Below are 22,094 nucleotides of genomic sequence, written 5' to 3'. Positions count from 1 at the left end.
ATGACTCTCGTCCCCAGCGCCGCCAAACACCCCAAAAAGGCTCTTCCATCAGGTCCGCGTCCGCGGGAGAAGGCCAGTCTCACCAACCAGAAAAAAAAAAAAAGGAATTTAACCAAAAAGACAATCAAGCCAAAAACTATGGTAAAATATAGAAACATCAAATAAATGTTAAAAGAAAAAAGGAAATTAAGTGTCGAGGAATTTTGTTTTGTTTGTTTTTTAAAATCGAGAAATGATGGTGAATGGAAAAGTGGCAACGCTGGGCGCCACTAACCATTTTCTGGTTTTTCGTGTATAATTCTTATTTTTTTTTTGTGTTATCGTCCAGCACGACTCTAGCTGCCGGGTGCTGCTGCCGCCGCCGCTGCTGCTGCTGTTGGACGCTATACGGGCAACCGTTTTCACGAAAGACACAACAACAAACCTTCCTCCCCAGTCGGGCCGAGTCGAAGGCAGTGGCGTGATTCTTTCTACGTTCGCTCTTGCGCGTTTTCCCATTCAGTTTTTCACCGTCGCCATTTCTCCCCGCCCCAAAAAGATCAGATTATTTTTGATTGTGCGCACAGTTTGTGTCGTTTTTTTTTCCCATCTCGCGCAAGTTCCGCAGATCGTGTCGACCCCGAGACGCGACCGAGAACCCGACCTCAACTCGAGAAAGAAGAGACTCTCTCTCGTCTCTCGTCGTTTTCTATTTTGTTTTTACTTCTTGTTTCCTTTTTTTTTCGACTTGACATCCGTCTCGACGATTTCTCGTGTCTCGTCTGTCGCCTCTCGTCTCTTTTTATTCGTGTTCTTTGCCCTTTTACGCCGATTCGTTTAATAGTAGCCAGAAAATATATCAATTGCGTGTGTCGTATATTACAAAGTGTCGAGCCAATTCGTGTCCACCAGTGCCACAAGCCTCTCCCGACAATCGACCGAGATTCGATCGGGCGTCAAAAGACTTTTCTTCTTTTCCTTTTTTAATTATTTCACATATTACACATTCGAGCTCCCGTGAAACAAAAGTGTCTACCTGATCGCATTACCGCCGGCAATGGGAGCCACAACGTGACGTAATCTAATCGCTCCGTAGCCTAGATTTTAGCTCATTAGACACGGCAGCAGCGCAGAATCTGATTGGATTCATTCAATCTTTTTTTAATATTTTTCCATTTTTAATCGAGTCGTGATTCTCCTCCCGGCTTGAATAGTTGGCGCTAAAGTGCCGGGCCCAGCCATCGAGTGTTTAGTGAACTTGAGCCAACGGTACGACATTATCGTATAGTTTAAAAAGACGTGTGTGTATACGGTGGATTACAACAGACTGAAGAGATACCATCAACGGCATTCTGGGCGGTAAGTTGATCCGTCAACAACGAAGGATAATTTCTTTTACTATAAGGTTGTGTGTGTGTGTGTGCCTGCGAACAACACCTGTAGACGTAATCTGCCGGGCAAATTGATTAGACACAGCGACACTTAATATATCGGCTTTAGTCCATTCAATTGATGGTAAATAACTTCAAGAAAAAAGAAAAATTGAATAGGCGTCGGATATATAGTTGTCCCATCATTTATCCTTACAGCAGTTCCATTTTCTCTCTATTTCGACCTGTCCACGCTCGCACAGTCAATTATCTAATGGGTCTTTTCTTCACCTGTTGGAAGACGCACCTGTAAAAAAAAACGACCGCTGTCGTTCTAATACACTTTCGTTTTGTACTGCTACATATTATATAGTTTTTTTTTTGGGGGGGGGGGGGACTGTGCGGTCGTAACGCTGACCACACGCTCGGTATAAGTCCCGTCACACCTCCCCAAGAAAAAAAAAATAAATTCCCAAAAAAACCACGAAGAAACAAAATGCTTCCAACTAAGTGACAAAAGGCCACACCGCAGTTGTTTCCGGCTTGCGGTGATGACACAATCGCTTTCCACACTCTGTAGTTTTGTTCCGATTGCTGGTCAACAGCACTGGCCGTGTTCCGGCATTCACGTTATAGGGGACTTCCCTCCTTCCTAATTGCTCAGAAACCCCCAAAATTGTTTGTCTTTTAATATCCATGGCCTATTATTTTTTTTAAATGAACTTGTATACAAATTCAAAAGAGAACGTAAGACTCTTTATTATTCATCGAGACCCACTAGCGGTAAAATAATGTCGGATACACTCCCCAGCACTTGATTTTAATAGTCGAGAAATAAAAACTAGGAAGACGTAGTAAGTTGGTCAATTGTTTCTTTTTTATACTTTGGGAAATGTGTCCTGCACCTTTCAATGTCTCGTATAGATTCCCAGACGAAACCGCAATTTTCTTATAGCAGTGACGAAAGCTTTCCGTTGTTGTACATTCGGTATACTCTCCTTTTGGGTTGTTTCTTCTTCCGTTTTTACGACCGGAGGAAAAACTGGCTGCTGCCGCCGCAGTAGCCAACGTCGCACCTACTCTACATCTACTTAGATATGCGCACAATCTTTATATAAAATTCCTCGACCAATTTACGACACTCTATATAGTATAGTACTGGGGCCACTTCATTTTTTCGCTTCCATCCACTTTCTTCTTAATGCTTTTCGGATTAATTCCGATTCCGGAACAAAAAGACATTTGAAGAAGATAAAATGAAATCCAAATGGATTTTTTGGTGAGAGTGTGTATAAGTGCCACGATGTGCTCCGCCCTTATTTTTTACCTTTTATCTTCTTCTTCTTTAATTCTCCTGACCCGCCAGAGATCAATCGGCCGTTTTTGTATACCTCTGCAAGGGGGTGGAAGGGGGGGGGGGGAGTTCATTTATCAAAAAGTGGGAGACTTCCCTTTCCGTTGACTTGACCCCATGCGGAATTCCCTCCATCCGCCAAATACACACAGCGGATTAAAAGTTTAAAAAAAGGAAAAAAAGGCTTTTTTTTCAGTTTTCTGAGGGTAAAAATGCAAAGTAGTGGACGACACTCAAAAGTACTTATAATAATAATACACGGGCGGTATAGGCCAGCGGGTAAATGTGTACTTTTAACCCAATTTTATTTTACTTTGACTATACTTTAGTGTTGACCAAAAATAGCTAGCCAATCAAACATAAACCTGCTTAGAATTGGAACAAGTGAAATAAACAAACTTAAGTATTTTAATGTAGTTGGTGTTATGCGTAAATTTCATTGAAATCGGGAATTTATTCAATAAATTTGAAAAGAACACACTGAATTTCACATTCGTCGTCTGTGATGGGCAGTTGCCACTTCCCTTCCCACTCCATTGTTTTTCACCCACCCACGTTGTCAAAGATCACTTAATGACTTTAATTAATTAAAGTATTTTATAATTGACTCACAATCTTGAAATTATAGTCATTAAATTAAAAACATTTTATTTAAAAAAATATTTGTACACACGTATTCAATTATTCATCTTCGAGAAAAATTAAATTTAGCAATTTAGAAATTGCAACACAGCTCAGATTCGGGAATCTCTTTGTCAGTTATTCTTCAATGAGACATGGAGCAAGTTGTGCATTTTCGCGGTTTTTTATTCACGTGTTATGGACCATATTGGAAATTTTTGTCCAAATGAGTAAGTTCTCCATTTAGAATCTATTCCAGTTTGTAGATATTAAGGATTCAAGAATTATTTTGTCCACTTTTGGTTAAGCCAACGTTCACTTCATTTGAAATTTTGAACCAACAAGAATAGTGTAAGAATAAGTCAGAATAAAGTGAAGTAGAGTCAAAGTGAAAGTTGAAATTGAATGGGGTAGTTAATGTACAACTGGCCAGTGAATTAAATTCCAATTCGTCGAGTCCAAGACTCGAGTGAGCGAGAAAATTGAAGCCCGGCTTCTTGTCAGGTCAAAGATCAGCCCAGCAGGAGGGTTTTTCGTTTTTGGGGAAACACATATGCTGTTGACTTGGGAGGGACACAGCAGACGGACGATATATATTTAGTGTTTATTCCTTCTTCTTCCGGCATAAGTATGGGCTTTAGAAAATAGCATCAGGACTGCAGATTTCCGTTTTGCTCGACACATTTCGCTTCGCTGATTTCAAATGAAAAATTCAAAGTGAAGGACTTTTGACGGTTCTCCAAATCTCTTCATCACATCCGGCCACACATACTTAAAAATGTTAAATAGTAAATTTTTAAAAACAAAAAATTCACACTTTGGAAATGTGTCCGGTATTATTTGTGGCGACCATATAAAATGTCCACCACCCATCAAAAAGAAAAAAAGGTGAAAAATGTTTTTAAAAAAATAAAGAATAAAGCGTTGCAAGTCTATTAAGAAAAAGAACCGTGAAGGCACTTAATGCCTTCATGATAAGATCAACATTTTAGAAGGAGCTCAGCTTATCGACACTTTACACATTTTCATTTCTTTTTGGAAAGGTTAGCAGCAGCTCTCTGAGCCGGGCAAATCTCTCCACTGGCAACTTCAATAAGTCATAAGATTCCAGAGGTTATTTCAAATACATCTTTCGATGCAATTGGTTGTATTATGTTACGGCTGCGTAAAATGGCGCGCGATTCGCTGTGGTAGTTCGTACGTTCCACTTTCGTGAAAAATGGTTGAACATCACGTCTCGACCGCTCATTTTTTCTTTCTTTAAAATCTTTTCTTCTGTATGCACAGGTATATATCGCTCTCTCGGTCTGCTGCCGCAACAGCAACAACAGGCAGCCACTCACGCAGGTCCTCCTCATCGCCTTTGGAGATTCACGGCGTGAGAGAATAGATGGAAAAAGGAGGCGGATATCATCGTCATGCCGACATTAGCAACTGCAGCAACGGCACAAACGTCTTGATTTCACCATCAAGTCATTGAAACCGATTCTCCTACCACCCCGCGCAATTGTTGGACCAATTTTCCTTTTGGGTTTCCCGACCGATTTTCTTCTCCCGCATCCATGGATCCCAATTCGGGTAAGTCCCATCTTGGACTGTTTTGTGTTTTTATTGGATCAAACGGCGCGGTCTGTTTGAGTTGTATATAAATAGAGGCGACGTCAGCCATTGTAGATATACCTGAGAAACAGGAAAAAGAAAAGAAAAATGACTTTCTTTTTCTGGCTGCACTTTTTTGATTGATTGATGCGTGTGGATGGGGTGTATGGTCTGCGTCGTGATTCGTTGGTGCGGCTCAAAACACTAGACGAGATCAGTGCCGTGTGATGATGTTGCCGCCGCCGGTGACTGGCGGCCCCGTATGCCGACGTTCTGTTGTTCTTGTTGTTGTTGTTGTTACTTCTCAGCAATATTATGCGGAGCTCAGGAGGAAAAAAGGCGGTGAACCGTCGCAACAAAAACAATCCCGACCCACACTCGCATCACGCGATGATATACACAGACGCAATAATCTTTCTTTCAAAATGGCTTCATATCTTTTCTTTCCCCACACACACAACTCGAGATTGTTGTTCATCATCACATGACCCCCCCTCCTTCATTATAATATTTATATACACACACACACACACACCCCTGTGTATAAGACGACGGGAGAAGAATGGCCCCGCAAGGCATCCACCAGCCACGGATTTATACAAGACATGACGTGATCTGTACATGAACTTTTTTGGGGGGATTTTCTTTTTTCGTGTGAGACTCCTCCTCCTCCCTCCTTTGATTTTCACATGCTGGGGTTGGTGTTTGTGTGTGTGGTTTATGGGTATTATGGGATACGAATGCGATGATTATATCGTCATATAATCATCGGGTACGTATATAATATACACCGCAGAGAGAAAGAGAGGCTTACAAATAATGAGAAGATGATGGGCTAGAAAAACGACCTGAAAATTGATTTACACATTTTCGGTATTTACGTCCGTTCGTTTATTTTTCTCCCGAATTTTAATTTTATTTTTTCGTCTGCGTTTATAAGGGTCTCATCTCTTTTGATACTTTTGGGAATGATGAACGATGGTTTGGTTTTTGAATGCGTTTGTTTCCCCCCACACAGCACATTTCGTAGAAGGAGAAAATAAAAAGATGTAAAGGTGCTGACGTCTTCATTTGAGAACTTCGCCGCCCCGGTGTTGACGTGAGAAAAGGTGGTCCTCCTTTTCTCTCGTCTCCATCCACTTTCGGAGGCTTATATAATTTCTCCACGAATAAAAAGAAACACCACGTCACACAGCCCACCACTTTTTTTTCTCTCTTTCTCTTCACACATTTTGTACCGTATAATAACTCATGTGTGTACCTCTATCGCGTCCGCAGAGTTGTTTGTAACAAAAATTTCTTCTTTTTCTCCCTCCAACCGATTTTCTGCTGCTGTCTGTTTGGCGTGTATTCAAAAAAAAGTAGCTCTCCGGTTGTTTCCTATTAGCTCAACAGGTCGCGGCCGACGACTAGAAGAAGAAAAAAAAGTCTGAGGGCGATGACTGATGAATGGGTTTTCCTCTTGCTTGGCATCTCCTCCCTTCACGCTTGTGTCTATGTGCGTGTCTGTGTGTTTTGTCTGCCTGTGATCTCATCTAACGGCACCAGAGCGTGCACAGAAAGTACTACAGCACTCTGTGCTAACTATACTATAGTTCAGCTTATATATAAGGTGTGTGTGTGTGTGTGTGGCTTGGTCGCTGGCTACCGTCGCACAGCGACACAATCTTCTTCGAAATTTTTCCTTTTTTTTCCTTATCGCTGCCCATGGGGAGAGAGACGGTGGCACAGCTCAAAAGCGCAGCATGCACCTGGGCTAATCATATGGAAATGTCAAGTGCCGCGATAGAGCTCAAGTGAGTGTCTATGTGTGTGTGCGACTGGGCTAGCCGAGGAGTTGGCGTGACAATCGGCTCCTTAAAAGACTTGAAGGTATAGGAGCCGAGCTGCTGCACTACGCGTAACATCTGCCTCTTTTTCTTTTTGGTGTGTCCATTTGCATGCAATCCTGTTGCCATGGCAACTGCTACAAAGGAATGAACCTGTCAATGTATACTGTCCCCGCGCTAATGTACTTCGCATAATGACAGAATCGTGTCTGCTTCTTTTCCAGACTCCCACCGTCGCTCCTATCTTATGTTAAATTACTCGTTTTCTTTCTTTTTCGTTTCTTTTCTACCCTTTGTTTAGCTGCGTTAGCGGAAAGAGATAACCAGATATGCGCACTAGAGACCAGGCGGCTGGCCCGATCGTGTACGCTTATTTCTACCGCCTTTTAGTTTAGACTGGAAGGAAAAATTGAAATTTACTAGCTATCAAGTCGGCTCCTTTTTCTATCCTCTTTTTCGCAACTGTCACAAAATGGCAAACAAGTTCAGTCGGTCGTTTTTGTTTGGCGGAATATTAAAAGAAAAAAAAGATGATCATCCATATGGAACTGGAGTCTGATGTCTTTCAGTTGCATGACTCTGGACATGATACAAATAATGCATCTTTCACGTTAGACACAAAGACTGATTGACCCTCTGACCGATTTCCGCATCTATTAGTTAGAATGCACCGGTTTCCTTCTCGATCATTGCACACACACACAAACAAAAAAGACGCAAGTTTTACACAAGGAGAATCTCTTTCTTTTGTGCTGCTGCCTCCTTTTTTATTGTGTGAATCTTGTGATGATGTTTTATAATATGACCGGAGCATCATCATCTCGAAACCGAACTATTGGAGGTGAACAGAAAACATGGGCCAAACCCATACAATAGGGGCGGTGTATAGACACACACACACACAGGACAGAATGAGAAGATGTTTTTGTTTTGTTTTCGGCATTTTTTCTTTCTTTCTTTCTCAGGGGGGTCGGCCCATTTCATGCTGAGGGGATGATATGAAAAGAGAAATTTTTTTCGTTTGTTTCCTATTTAAAAAAAATAGAAAACTAAACTATATATAATCCTCCTTTCCCCCCTAACTGCTGGTGCCTGCCGCAGTTCTCTTGTGATCGAGACTTGATTGCCGCCGACGACGGATGACATCAGACGGATGAGGAGACACTTGACTCCTCCATCCGACCGGTCAAAAATATATAAGAAACTCCAGAAAAACACATTTCGACGGATAAATGAGCTGAAAGCTGCAGGGTCCCCCCTCTTTCTCCCATTCTAAATGCATATAAGAGAGAATGAGCTCCTAGTTTAGGGATAGGACGACAAATCTAATGCTGAAAGACAAACAGAAAGGAAAAACAAAAAAATGATTATTATAAAAGAAAAAAAGGGCCATCATCATGACGTCCTCCTCCCTGACGGTTTTCTTCTCGACCTATTCCGACTGCGCATTTTGACCGAAAAAACGAGAGGGGGGGGGGGGGAGAAAGATGACGCGATATGCGCGGATCCCTAATTTCACCGTATTTTTCGTTGTTTCTCTTTTCCCATTTCATTCTGTTCTATCCATCAGGGAGAGAAGCAACGAAATTGATGCAGAAGGTGTACACACCCCTACATGTCGCCACGGGGGCGGCGCAAAGACATCATCCCACCCGTAAAAATCTAAGAAAAACAATTCCAAGTCCGAAAAGATAATAGAAGAGCGGGGGAGATGATGATTCCCGTCGACGCGAGTGAGGGATAGAAAATGAGGAGAGACAGATGGGCGAAGAAAGATAGTCGCCCTTTTTTTGTTGTTCTAATACTATTCTGACCGTTTTTCTTTCTATTTTCGAGATGATTTAAAAACAACAAAGCCGAGAGAGACACTGCGAAAGCGCATATCGTTTGGAACACGCAGCGTGCTGGGCTGCGTAACGGGACAAACTCAACAGTCGTCATCGTCGACCGAGGTGATGGACGACATGTTTTTCTATTATACATACACGTCCGAGGGATCTCCATTTAAACCAAAAAGTTACAAGGAGAGAACCGGGTCATTTCGAGAGAAACACAGAAAATGGGATTTGAATGCGCAATAACGAATGAGCCTCTACGCCGGGGCTTGCGTGTGTGTGTTGTTTGTGTTTTTTGTTCTTTGAAAGTTGCACGCTCGTAATAAATCGGACAGCAAACGGGACATGGTAGAACTTTGGTTGGAAAATGTACTATGGCTGTTTTGATTTTTCGGTTGGCGGGGGAAATGGGTTGATGTGTCTCTTGTGTGATGTAAGACGTACTTAACATGTAGATGGACGTCTTCATTCTTGCGCCATAGAGACAGATGAGGTTGGGTTCCCTTTTGCGGCACCCAAACAACGGCGGGAGAGTCAATTGCGTCTATACTGTTATGTTCTTCTTTGGACTGCTTTAAACCACATTCCCTTCAATTGAAGCTCTTCTTCTTTCCCCCCTTATTTCTTTCATTTTTTCGGCTGCTGCTCCTGTTGGTCAGTCCTATCCACCTGTCCACATTTTTAACCAAAAAGGAAAGACCTCCTCTTATTTATTTTTAAATAGAAACTTATAAGCTCCTTATAACCTACCCCCCTGTGGACGATAATAATGAGGCGAGTCCTGTATATTTAAATTTATGTTGATATCTATACATATACAGCTAGCCTGGTATATATATATAGATAGGATAGGGATACTAAAGAGCTAGGAGGAGAACTTTATGAATAACGACATCAACCGTCAGGAAATGTATAATGGAAGCCGGTCCGAAAAAAGTTAAAATAAAGAGGATCTCGCCGCTTTGGAGTCGTACGCATCGCGATGCGAACGAACCAAAGAATGCAACAACAACAACAACGTCTCTCAAAAATCTTTTCTCATTAAAAAATTTCGGTGGTGGTTGTGGGGGGGGGGGGGGGAGTTTTTAAAAAAGAGGAGAAAAAGTCCGAACGAAAAACCTGTTCTTTTCTCTTCTTCTATTTCTTTGGGGGAAAAAATTGTTTCTCTCTCCGTTGGCAGCTAGCTAGCTAGCTAGGAAACCAACGGCAGCAGCAGCGCTCATTTATTATAGTTTATGTTGCGTCGAGTCGTGAAATGCAAAGAACAAGAAGAAGGAGGGAAAGACAACACGCGCAGAGAGAAAATGGTAGGAAATAACTCGCATATTTTTTCCCGTTTTTTTGAAAGACATTGTGATGTGTGTAGTCTGCCGGGTAGGGAAAAAGAACGCGGTCGGAATTGAGATGTTCCAGCCCCACACAGATTTAATAGCGCCGCTCCTATCAAAATCTCTCGGCGGTGATTTAGCTGTGCCCATCCACTTGGTTGTTGTTTCTTTTTTCTCGAAAGAAAAAAAAAAAGTGAACGGCAGTGCGGCAAAAGACAAGAGGTGCCGGCCCAGGTATATAACAACGAGCCAAAAAAATAAAAATAATAAGGACGAGATAGATGGGATAAGGATTGAGTCACTGTGAGGCGGTCGGTGTGTGATTGGAGCCGGCCATCCATCCATCGCCTTGTAATATATAAATTTCCCCTTTTTTTGTGCTTGTAAAAAAATTTTGTTTGGTGTCTGATGGATAATCAGACCGAACCTCCATGGCCGTGTAGGTAAAAACATTTTTAAAAAATACATATTCAACTTACGGTCGAATGAAAATGTACGAAATAATCAGTGGAACTCGCTCCTGGCAACGCAGAATGCGCAGGTGGGACTGTTGAATAATCACGGCCACTCAGGGAACACACACAAGTTAATAAATACAACAACAACAACAACCAAAAAGGGAAAATGGAAAAGAGAACTTGTCGACAAAGAAATTACCACCCGTGTTGTTGCTGCTGCTCTTGCCCATGTCCTGGCAGCAGCAGCACTTGCGGATATTATCTAACTTTGGGAGTGAGAGGCAGGCAGGCTGCTGTTGAACCTACAAGGGGTGGTAGAAGAAGGAGGGGATAATTTTCCACAGCCTGGCGGTCATCACGCATGGTCGCTACCTTTGCATACAAATCGGGCTGCTTATGCGTTTTGGCTGTGTGTGTGTGTTGCCCTTCGCTCAGCGGGAGACGCAACTCTCTCTCTCCTCAGCTCTTGTGGCCGCTCGCTCCACAACTGCTGCTGATGGCCGACTCTTTTCCGTGATGGCTCTATATTACGTATATATATATATCTAAACGTGCGTGCGTGCGTGTATATATAGACTGGCGAACCAGCTTCTTTCTCCGATACGCATTTACACAAACATTGTGTACACTGATAAATTTTTTTGATTGAAAATGTCGACATTTCTTGAGGGGGTTTTAAGGGTTGAGAGCTTGTTTTTACAACAACAGTGTCCTGCGTCAAATGGTGTATAGGGGTCGGTCGGACACAAGCCGCGATGGTTTCAAAAATAAAACGACTCGACCGCTACCACCACCATGAAGCAATCAATTTGTGTCGCCACCCCAGACGTGAAAATAAGGGACTTGAAGAAAGAGGTTGGAAAATGTTATTTTTCTTTTTTTAATAAAAAGAATAACATGAGAAATTCGCCCCCGGTGCGGAAAAACAACTCTTTTATTTTTATTCTTTTGTTGAGATGTTGTTGATTTTCTCTCCTTTTTTTCCCCAAATAATTGTTGGACTGGTGTTTCTTGTATATTTCGACCCCCTGGTCGACTCTCTGGTTTTTTCTCCCCCAATTTTCTCTCGCTCACTTTGGCCATGGATTAATGATCTTGTCCGCACCTCTTTTTCACCCCTCTCCATCCACCGACACCAACTTAACAACTTCTTCTTCTTCTTCTTTGTTTCACTAGACATCAGTCCCGACAGCTGCTCGTTTGTTTCCCTTTAGAAAATGTAGAGCTCGGAGGGATGATCATCATCTGTTTGTTTGTTTCCAAACTGAAATGAGTTCTTTGCTCATGATGACGATAGAAAATGACAGCCAAATCTTGGGGGACATTTTTACTTTGATTGTTACCAACATTTGCGTGTTTCAGTCAGGAGGGGGTCGACTATAACAAACAAACCGGGTTGACTTTTTTGGGGCCACCGTCGTACACTTGTCGTGTCTAAGTCTAAGTAAGCTGCAATGTCGCCCCCCTAAGCTTTTTTTAAGTAGATCCTCTCAATTGTTATAGAGCTGTTTGTTGTGTAAGTGTTGTCCTGTGTATGCGGTTCGACCCCGCGTAACCTTTTTCTGTCGTCTCCGACGGACCCGACGCAGAGTTTGGGCTAAGAAAAAGCCCCAAAAACGAGCTCAATCAAAAGTTCTCAAACAAAACAACAAACAGCCCTCCCTCCCCCAAAAAATAAATGGGACACAAAGTGTCGCAGGGATTGGAGAAGCTAAAAAGAAACGGTCGCAAGATGTTTAGTTTTTTTTCCTCTCTTCTTGTTTAGTGGATTCTTTCGTGTCATCCGACTATGCCGCCTTTGTGACTGGTGGCATATGCAAAGCATACGCATATCTAGAGTGAGCGAGAGGGGAGAGAGAGATCTAATAAGTTTGGGCGCTCTGTTGGGTCTCGCTTCAATTCCGAATGGGGCCACTTATTACAAGACGAGAACCAGAAAAAAATAAAAGACGGAAGGGCCGGTAGCAGCCCTTCTCCATCTCACATTTCCCCCAAGAAACAAAAAAATCTAGAAGCTGCTGCTGTGTCTTGGATTTCCTCACTCTCAACGACCAAGAAAAGATGCTGGCAAAACCCCCCTTAAAAAAAGAAAAATCTTAGCTTTTTCCCTCGTGTGTTATCTTTAGCCGACAGAATAGTTTATATACATGCGCCAGTACAGAAATAAGGTAATACACTCACACAGGGACGTGTCCGGTTACTTTTGGTGAACAGGAGCAGCAGGAGCCTGTCTCTCCCGCCAACCAAAAAGAACAACACGCTCCTGATGGCGTTTTGATTCGTTCCTCTTGTTTTCTCCTCAACTTGTTTGATGCTGAGAAAAAATATGGGAAAGAAGCGGCCCCTCCCACTCGGCATTATCTCAATTACACGACCCAACACCGTGATGGCCATCGCTTGAATATCAAGGCTACTACTATACACACACACACACCACCACCAAAGGTGTTCACATAAGTGGCTGCCTGTATAAGATTCTTTCTGTTTAGAGATGTGTAAATGTTAAGGTTTGCGCGTTCAATTTTCTCACCCGGGCTCATTGTTGTTGTGTTTGCCTGGCGGTCATCCGTCCGAACTGGCAGTTAGGTAACGACTTGCACTGAGCACATCAGTATTTGATGATCATCATCATCATTATCGTGGAAGAAAAAAAAAAGCAATGATGAAGTCATCAGATCCCCCTCTCAAAGTAAAAAAAAAGGTTATATGGGTACATAAAGGGGCGGTCCAGGCGCCACATAGATATGCTGCTGCTTCTAATATACCTGGTGGACTAGTGTGTGTGTGTGTGTTAGTAGAGATCACGTCCGAAATGAAGTTGTTTTGCGCCAAGCTGTGCAGAGAACCGAACAGCAGCCGGTCGTATGGAAAGCCAGAAAAATTGGATTGGGCTATAACACAAGAAATCTCCTCTTAACGAAGGTTTTTGGCTGGCTGGCTGGCTGGCTGGCAGCAGCGCTATATAGGAGCTAATTGCCGTGTTTCTCTGCCGAGGGAAAAAATAATTGAGATGGTCGTGGTACACGCGGACGCACAGCAGAGAGTCTCTCTCTCTCGCTTGGTGGAGGTGATGGACTACTTATTGGATCTGTTACCTGTCTGTGTGGTGTAATTACGCTTCGCATGATGATGTGCTTTGTCTTTTCTCATTATCGCACCAGCCAGGCTATAACCGTCCTCTACCACTCTTTTCTTCTTTTCATTTGAGTCTCTCTTTGCACGATCGAAAGAAAAAAAAAACCCCAAAGAGTGCTGGTCGGGACGCCATATGACTAGAGAGATACACCGAAAACCCATAAAAAAGGGAACTTTTTTTGAAAATGATTGCAAAAGTTCCTTTTTTTGTTATCTCCATCTGGAAATGATGAAAAATGGTCTTTTTGTTCTTTATCGCTCTGCACACTTGCCCTTCTTTTTTTTTTAAATTTCAGTTGTTGTTTTTTTCCCGTCCGTTTTTCTTTTTCGTGTCAGATTCAGATAATACGGTCGTGAATAAAAAGGATTGCCGTGTATAAAATACGAGCGGCGGCGGCGGCGGTGCCCTTTCTTTTGTTTGTGTACTCAAGTGCAATGCATCAACTCTTTTAATTCGTTATATTGACGTAGAAGGTATTTTACCTCGACGACGGACCTTTTATTTGCTGATGGCCATTTCGGTCCAGCAGGAGACTCGTGGAAATGTTTGTTATTGTTGATTGCGACGCTCTTTTTTCCCCCCGTCTATGTACCTTGTTTTTCTTCTATTTTTTTCTTTCTTCCAATTGTGAAAGACACACTCACTGGGCGAAGAGAGAGAGAGAGTTTCTTTTGTTTGTTTGCACTTTTTATCAACTGGACAAATCAAAGCTGATGGCCCGGTGTTGCTCGCGCGCGCGCCGGAGACCGAAACACGCAACTGGTTCGACTCGTTTTTTTTTTGTGTGTGTTTCCGACGCAACTCGCCAACGTACTTCATTTAAAATCAAGGCGAATTGCAATAGGAAAAAACGAAGCGAAATTATGGTCAGCGCATTTATACGCACCAGAAATTTTAATTTGTAATTCATATGCTCGATGTGAGTTACAAGTATTCCAAAGTTGGTATATACACATGATGTGTATAGGGTCTGAAATATCCAGTTGGCAATTTGTTTGTTGGGGTGATGCAACGACGTGTGGAGAGAGACGGCGGGCGCTGAACTCGGTCCAAGTTGGGACCCGCCAATAGCCCCCCGTATGTCGCCCTCTTGTGTGTGTCGAGTTGAGTGCTGCTGCTCTGATCTAGTTATCAACCCAAAGTTCAGGTCTCCCCAACTGGTTGCGCGACTGGTTTTCCATACGAACGTCCTTTCTCTCCTCTTATGGATGGATGGAAAATGGAGAAACAACAACAAGAACAAGACAAAAAAGAGACACACACACACAAGAGAGCCGATGATGGAAGTCAAAGAGAGAGGCAAGGTCTAATATACAGTAGGAGACTTGTTTTTATTTCTTTTGTAAGAATAACTCGTTGCTCTGTCCCGCGTCCTTCACAATAACTCGGCGCGACGCACCAGCAAATGCCCCAAATCTTTTTCTATAGACAAATAAGAAGCTGAATTAACAGTTGCTGGCCAGTTGGCATCCTCATGTGTGTGCTCACACAACTTTGATGGGCTTTTTGGTTTTAAAAAAGGGAACACGGATGAAGAAGCTGGCGCTTTAGAGTAGAAAAATTCATCCCTATTCGCCCAGCTCGTATAGAGTCTTTGAACTTTTTGGGAAACATTTTATGATAGGTGCCGAGTGTGATGGACAAGAGATAGGTTCCCTGCAGTGAATGGAGGTGGCTGCTTTGCTCTTCTCAGGTGCTCTACAACCATCTTCCCCCCTTTCTTTTTTCTTCCCCCAACTTTTTCCGTACCTTACTATTCAACGTGCTGCATGTGTATAGTAATAGACGGAGCACAAAAGGTGGTAGCTTCCATCTCACTCAACTTGGATTTTTTTTTTCGTCTTCTTGCTTCGCTTCTCTTGTTTCTTCCCTGTGTGTCTTGTACATTTTTTTGTGTTGTTCCCCTCGAGCGAAGCCACAAGGACGCGGGCATCGAGGAACGCTAACTCGACAAGACATCTCCTTCTTTTCTTGTAGAGAGAAAAGAAGAAGAGGGACGAGAGAAGAATAAAAAAAAGAGAAAAATCAAACAACTTATGGCCCTTTTTTCGTATCTTCTCCCCTCTCATTTTTATATATATTTTTTTTTGAAAAACTCATTTTCGGATAAGAACAACTCACAAAAGATATTTCAGAAGCGAAGATAGATAGAGCCGAGAGACTAGTACAGTTTAACAGGGGGCACATGCAAAAGGAGAGTAAACAACCGAAAACATTGTATATCCCACAATGCCCGTTTGGCATCGAGATATTTTTCCAATAGGATTTTGAAACTGATAATGAAGTAGTCGAGCTGGAATGATCCCACGTCCTAACCGGTGGGATTATACAATCGGGTCCATCTCAATACGGGGAAATCCGCTTTGATTATCAAATGAATCCGGCAGGCAAGAAAATGCGGAGGAAGATAAAGGGGGGAAAAGAATTAGAAAAGATATAGAGACATCAAGTCTTACATTGTCGTAAAAACAGCAGCTAGCGCATTCCATCTTTTGTATTATCCTTCCAACTTTTTTTTTTGTTTTTTTTTATGTATTTCATCATCATTTCGTCATTTGAAATTCATTAAAAAACAACTAAAACATCGTTTCTTTTTTCACGGGGATGATTTATCCCTCCAGTGTACCGCAACTGCTGATTGGGTCTCTTACAAACGAAATGAAAGAATTCGGTCTACTTTTGTTTTAAGTTTTCAAGATTTTTCTCCTATAAATATTCGTTGTTTCGGCTTTCCAACTTATAGATATATATTCTTATAGATGTTGGCTTGTTTTTTATGGCGCACGCGCGCCTGTCGCGCCATCAGCTCTCTCTCTCTCTTCTCTCTTTCCATTCGCTTACATTAATGTCTTCTTCAAGGCGGTTAAACGAGTTGGGTGAGCGCGGGCGCGCGCGCGCTCAGCCCACCAACCGAAGAAATGTTCAAGCGCAATGGAGTTGTTCTTTTCTTTTTTCGTTTTGGTTATATGTATATATTCCTATACGGATAAGGTGTAGATAAGGAGCAAAGGAAAAGAGATGGGCAACGGATGATGATGATGATGAGGCCGTTAGCTTTTTTTCTGTCTTGTTTTTCTTCCAACCCAAGCAAAGAAAAGAACGTGATTGGCATACCTAAAACAGCTTTTTTGTTTTTTTTTTGTTTTTCCCGGGCCGGACTTGTAGACACCGTGGGCGGGATTGGATATAATATTATACATGTACATATGCGCGCTTACCGAAAATCTTGGAAAGTCTTTGCGTGAAATTTGCCAAACACGACTTTTGTGTTGTCTAGTTCTACATATTAAATTCCGGGACAAAGATCCGCCGCTTCCAGCCGTTAAACGCTCACCTGCAATTCCCTTAAAATATCGTTCAATCTTTTTATTTTAATTTTTTTTTTAGTCTGGCGGTTACACGGTACTGCTCAAGTTGAAAGACAAAAAAACAAGTGAAATTCACTTCCCCTTTTCATTTGTTGTGTTTCTCCCCAAATTTGGGAGTAGACACACCGCCAAGTTTCTTTTTTTCTTAATATTTTTGATCCTTTTTGGTGGATGAATTCAGTCGGAGCGTCGATATGAATTCATAAGCAGAGGACAGACATTCTCTCCATCATCTCTGCGTATGTTTGTATTCCTTATAGCTCCTTTTTTTTATCCTTTAGAAGGGAAAGAAGACTGTATCTTTCCTCCCCCATAAGAAAAAGGAAAAAATGGAAAGATAAATAAATATTTTTTTCTGTGTGTGTGTGTGGACCTCCGCTGGATATGATGACGTCTGCCAGATTGTCTTGTCATTACGTGGCATTCTTGTGATACCTTCCTTCTTACAGACTATTTCAACTTTTTCTTTCTCTCTCGCTTTGGCCCGTTTGTCTATAGCCATACATCTCTCAGTCAGTCAGTCAATTCTTATATTTTCCCTTTCCCCCCCTTAGCTATTCAGTCCTCGATCGTTTCGACGTTCATTTTTTTCTTCCAGCTTTCCAGTCATCCTTCACCTTTGGTCATCGATTGGGAGGGGGGTCGTTCCTTCTTCTACCAAACCAAAAAAAAACTTGTATCATTCTCATCGTTTTTTTCTTTTTCTTCTCAAATCAAAACTCTCCAAAATTGAGACGTAAAAAAGAATCAACTGAATGTTTATTTTATTTGAAAAAATTACAGGTTTTTACTGCTTCAGCCAGGGTTATATTGTGCCGTTAAAACTGAGAGAGAAAGGTTGGAGGGGGGAATTGAGTAGACTAGTATGACGCAATTAACCGTGTAAGCGTTCGTGCAATCTGCGAAAACAACATCCGGATCGCCGGAGAGTTATTTCATGGCGGAGGTTAGACGGGCACGTTCCAAAAAAGCCCAACCTTCAATTCTCTCCGGAGTGGAGAGACGGAATTGTGTGTACATACACAACACACACACGTGCTAGCCCCCTGCCAGAGGAGGAGGAGGAGGAACGAACCGAGCAATGATGGAAAGAGAAGATTAGGAATAAAAAAAAGAAAAGAAAACTGAAAATTGTACAAAAGATGATGACGTTGACGTAGAAAAATCACGACTTTCTTCTTCTTCTTCTTTTGCATAACGCCGGTCTATATAATTTTTTCAAGTTTTGTGCATTGTCACGTCATACCTAGACTCGTCATGTAGTTAGAAAACAGGATCTCGGGAGAAACAAGGATCTTTCTCATAAGGTTATGATGGATGCAGCAGCCCTATCCAACTCTTATTACAGACAACAATAGAAGTCGAGTGTATCTTTTTAAATCATCAGCCAGGCCAATCAATAGAAAAGAAAGATGAAACAAGTCAGTTTGGGGGGTATTCCCTAATAACATTGTCTATACTATAAGCCTAATATGGAATAGAGTCATTTCAGATACGGCCGTTGCCTGAAAAAAAGGCCGACTGCCGGCATTATAGGGGGGGAGGCAGCTAATGATGATCCCTTCTGAATATCCAAGTGAAGAATTTTGAGAGTTATTTTTTTAATAGGAGCAAAATACCGGGAAAATGGGGAATAACTATTTTTATTTCTTTTTCTTTTTTTTAAGAGAATAAATCAAATGGGTACTCTGCAACAAGTCTATATACATATAGGTGATGTGTTGGTGTGCTCGGTCGGAAAGAGAGAGAGGTCGTGTGAGTGAGTGCGTTTGTGTGGAGGAATGTATCGCCTCTGGCGCACACCAGCAGCAGCAACAGCACAGAGTTGTTTCATCGGTGCCGAAGAATATTCTGACCTTCCTTTTTATTTTTTATTTTTCCTTCTTCCATTCTTCTTCTTCTTGGAGAAGAAGAAGAAGAAGATGTAGACACAAAAGAGAAGAAGAAGAAGAAGAAGATGGAATAAGGTGGGTGCTAGGGGGTGGAGACGGGACTCCCACTGAGCAGTAAAAAAAAAAAAAAAAAAAAAAAAAAACATTCTACTCCGCTGCGGAGTGTGGCGGAGGAGGAAGAAATGAAGAGGTTAAGAGTAGAAGAAGAAGAAGAAGGAGAAATCCAAACCAAAGTAATAATATAAAAGAGCGAAGGCAAAGAAGAAGAAGAAGAAGGGGGAGGGATAAGGAGGAGGAGGAATAAGAGAAGAGAGAGAGTCGCACCAAGTTGAGTTGTAAGTCGAAGGGAAGTCCGGCCTGTCATTGCCCAGCCAGCCCAGCTTCGGCTCTCTCGAATTAGAGGCTCATACCCTCCGGGCACTCTAGCGCTTTTTCTCTCTCTCTCTCTTATACTTGAGGGGGGCCCCCTGTTTTTATTCCATCTACCCGCGCCACCGCTATATACTACACCACTGGTGTAGTGTAGTGTGGTGTTCCAGTCCGGGACAAAAGAGAAAAGAATCCACCATCACCACCCTCCAGCCCCCTAACCGCCACCCGCCATCCTTATCCTCCTCCTCCTCCTCGTCCAATAGGAGGAGAGTTGGCGCGGGGAGGGTGTAGGAGAACGTGAGAGAAGTCGGAGCGAGGCCGCGCCAGTCTCCGCTCCGCTGTGACACGGTGAACACCGAATCCACCGTCGTTCTCGCCGTCACTATTTTTATTTTTTCTCATTTCTTTTTTCTTCTTCTTCTTCGCATCAAAGAAGAAGAAAGAGAAAATAACCGTCGCCTCAAACCAAAATTGATTTCAATCCCGTGTGCGATCGTGAGTGCGTCTGTGTGTTGTATTAATTATCGGCGTGAATTTTAAAACTGAACAACTCTTTTTTTTTTTGGTTTTCTCCAACGTGATGACCAGCGTGATTTGACTATCGCCGTCGAAATTCTACACTGTACCCGTACATGATTGGATTACACACTTGTGACGGGACGGATCGACATTTCACAGTCAAACAAATTTCGATCGTACCCGGTAGCCCAGGATCCTGGTGAAACCAAATTTAGAAGATAAAATTTCCCAGTGTTTTCAATCTTCCCCGTGTGTTTGTGTGCGTGAATTTGAAGACTCTCTAGCACCAACCGGTCCGCCGCGAAAATTGCAGGTAAAAAATGTTATGAACACGCTTGGAAACTGGGCTCGTACGTCGTCGTCGTTATCATCTCTAAAGGGCACCCACTTTTTTTTGTTTTATTTAACAAAAATTCAAAAAAGAATTTGGGCGCCACTGAAAACAAAAACCAGTTGAAACTGTCGGTCGGTCGTTGTTGTTTTTATTATTATTTTGCCATTTTGACGCGGTGATCCGAATCGCCTTCTTCACAGTTCTTCTTCTCGGACGTGTGTGGATTACCATGGCCCGGGGCGATGGTGATTGAGTTGTTGCCCCGTTGATTGAAGCGGCCCCTCCCTCTCTCTCTCTCTTTCTCTCTAGTCCCGCAGCCAAGTCAGCAGGTGTATAAGAGAGTCGGTCGGTGCACAGTGGCGCCTACACCGACATTATCTGATTACCATCTTTTTTCCTTTTTCGTTTTTCTTCTCTTTTTCCACTTTTGAAAATTTGAATTTTTCGGCTTTTTTTCTCCCATCTCGCCGTTGTTGTTGTTATTTAGCATTACAGGTTTTTCTTTTGGTAATGAAGAAATTTATTGGCAAAAGTTTCTTCTTTTCATATCCCCGAAAAAATAAAAAAAGAATCACTGAAAATGGTGGCAAAGAAAGAACTCGTTTTTCTTCTTCCAAGACGAGGAAAACCTTCACAAATAGAAAAGAAACTGATGGAAATGTTCGATAGTAAAGGAGCCGAAGAAGAAGAAGAAAAGGGACGCACAACACAGACCAGTTTCTTCTTCTCCTCCGCAGTGAGTGGAGGCCATTAATAAAGGCCAGAGAGCCGAGTCCGGCTAATTGGTGTCAAACCATCGCATACAGACACACACACAAATACGAGAGCTCACACAAGTGTGCCTAGAGCCGAGCAGCACATTCTCTATTGACGGCGCTTAGAACCTGAATTGCTATGCTTCCCCCCTTCAATTTCAATTTTTTCGCTTAGATTTTTCTTCTTCTTTTTACAATTCGGCCATGGGTTGACCCCCCTCTCTTGTTCGCCATGTCTTTGACCACTCTGCTCGCATACTAATGCACCACACCTGCTATTCAACTTCTTCTTTTTTTTTGTGTGTGTGTTGTCGATTGCTACCTGCCCCCGTTGGCTGCCGCCATCACAGACGGAAAAAAAGAGCTAGCTACTCACTAAAGAAAATCCATTTTCTCGAAGAGTTCAATCTTCTTTTTATTTCTGGATTTTTATGACTATCAGTCGTCATTTTACTCGACTCGGAGTGGCTTCAATTTTGATTTAGTTGCTTTTATTTTTTTCTCCCCTGTATCTCTGGTCTCTGGTTCCATTTCAAACTTGTTTTTTTGTTTTTTTCTTCTTCTTTTGTGTTTTTATTTTATCGGTCTCGAAACATCAGAGACAACATTAGGACAGTTAGGTGATAATCTAGAATACACACTCGGTCCATTTCTCTCAGCGACGGACCAATCCAGTATCCGCATACATATATCCGATGTCTGGCCCAATATTTGAGAGTTGCAAAGTCAAACAACAAGTAGAAAAAAGAGACTCCGGCCGTCTCTCTGCACACAGAAAACTAAATGTTGATTTGGTTTTTGTTTAGTTTGCCTATAGGGGGGACCAATAGCTCCGTGCAAACATGTCAAATGCCACCGATATAGTGTACCACCAACCATCTAGACCATTGTGAAGAATGTGTATCTAGTGGACAGTGCTCAGCACGCACACGTATATCGTTGACAGTGGATAAATAACACGAGCGCCTTCCATTCTTTTATTTCACTTGTCTCTCTCTCATACATTTTTGTTTCTTTCTGTTTTTCTCAGATGTTTTAATCTTTTTATTTTCTTATTTTTTCTAAATAGGACTGGGGCCTGGAGCAGGGGGCCTTCCACTACACATGCCTTCTGCGTTCGCCGCATTCCCGCCGGCCGCGTCCGGTCCGGGAGCGCTGGCCGCGGCGGCAGCGGCTCATGCCGCCGCCGATCAGCGCGGAGGACCCGACAGCCGATTCCTATGGGACCCGTCGGGTCGCATTCATCCCACCTATCACGGACACCCAGGGTAAGCCAAACCGACATTTTCCCTGTTTTTTATTATTGGACATTCGTCTATGGTAGTAGCAAGTAGTGTCTTGATTA

The 22,094-nt window shown here is 42.5% G+C and overlaps 1 protein-coding gene across 3 annotated transcripts in view; it reads left to right on the top strand.

Annotated features, from left to right (window-relative positions):
- Positions 1–329: 329 nt before the first annotated feature.
- The window catches only part of LOC124340627 (zinc finger protein GLI4-like), a 40,804-nt gene continuing 19,039 nt past the window's right edge, over positions 330–22,094 (top strand). The window contains exons 1-3 of one of the 3 annotated variants that reach the window (XM_046793197.1): positions 330–1,338; positions 4,612–4,902; positions 21,819–22,017. In XM_046793197.1, the coding sequence (XP_046649153.1) occupies positions 4,887–4,902; positions 21,819–22,017 (215 nt within the window). In that variant the 5' untranslated portion in view covers positions 330–1,338; positions 4,612–4,886. Of the gene's footprint in view, positions 1,339–3,459; positions 3,555–4,611; positions 4,903–19,045; positions 19,974–21,818; positions 22,018–22,094 lie in introns of those variants that run through there. The other 2 variants (XM_046793198.1, XM_046793199.1) reach the window with 2 other exon arrangements.

The sequence above is a fragment of the Daphnia pulicaria genome, chromosome 5 (genome assembly GCF_021234035.1).
Source record: "Daphnia pulicaria isolate SC F1-1A chromosome 5, SC_F0-13Bv2, whole genome shotgun sequence".
NCBI lineage: Eukaryota > Metazoa > Arthropoda > Branchiopoda > Diplostraca > Daphniidae > Daphnia > Daphnia pulicaria.
The sequence above is the reverse complement of the archived record's forward strand: the minus strand, read 5'-3'. Positions and strand labels throughout refer to the sequence as shown.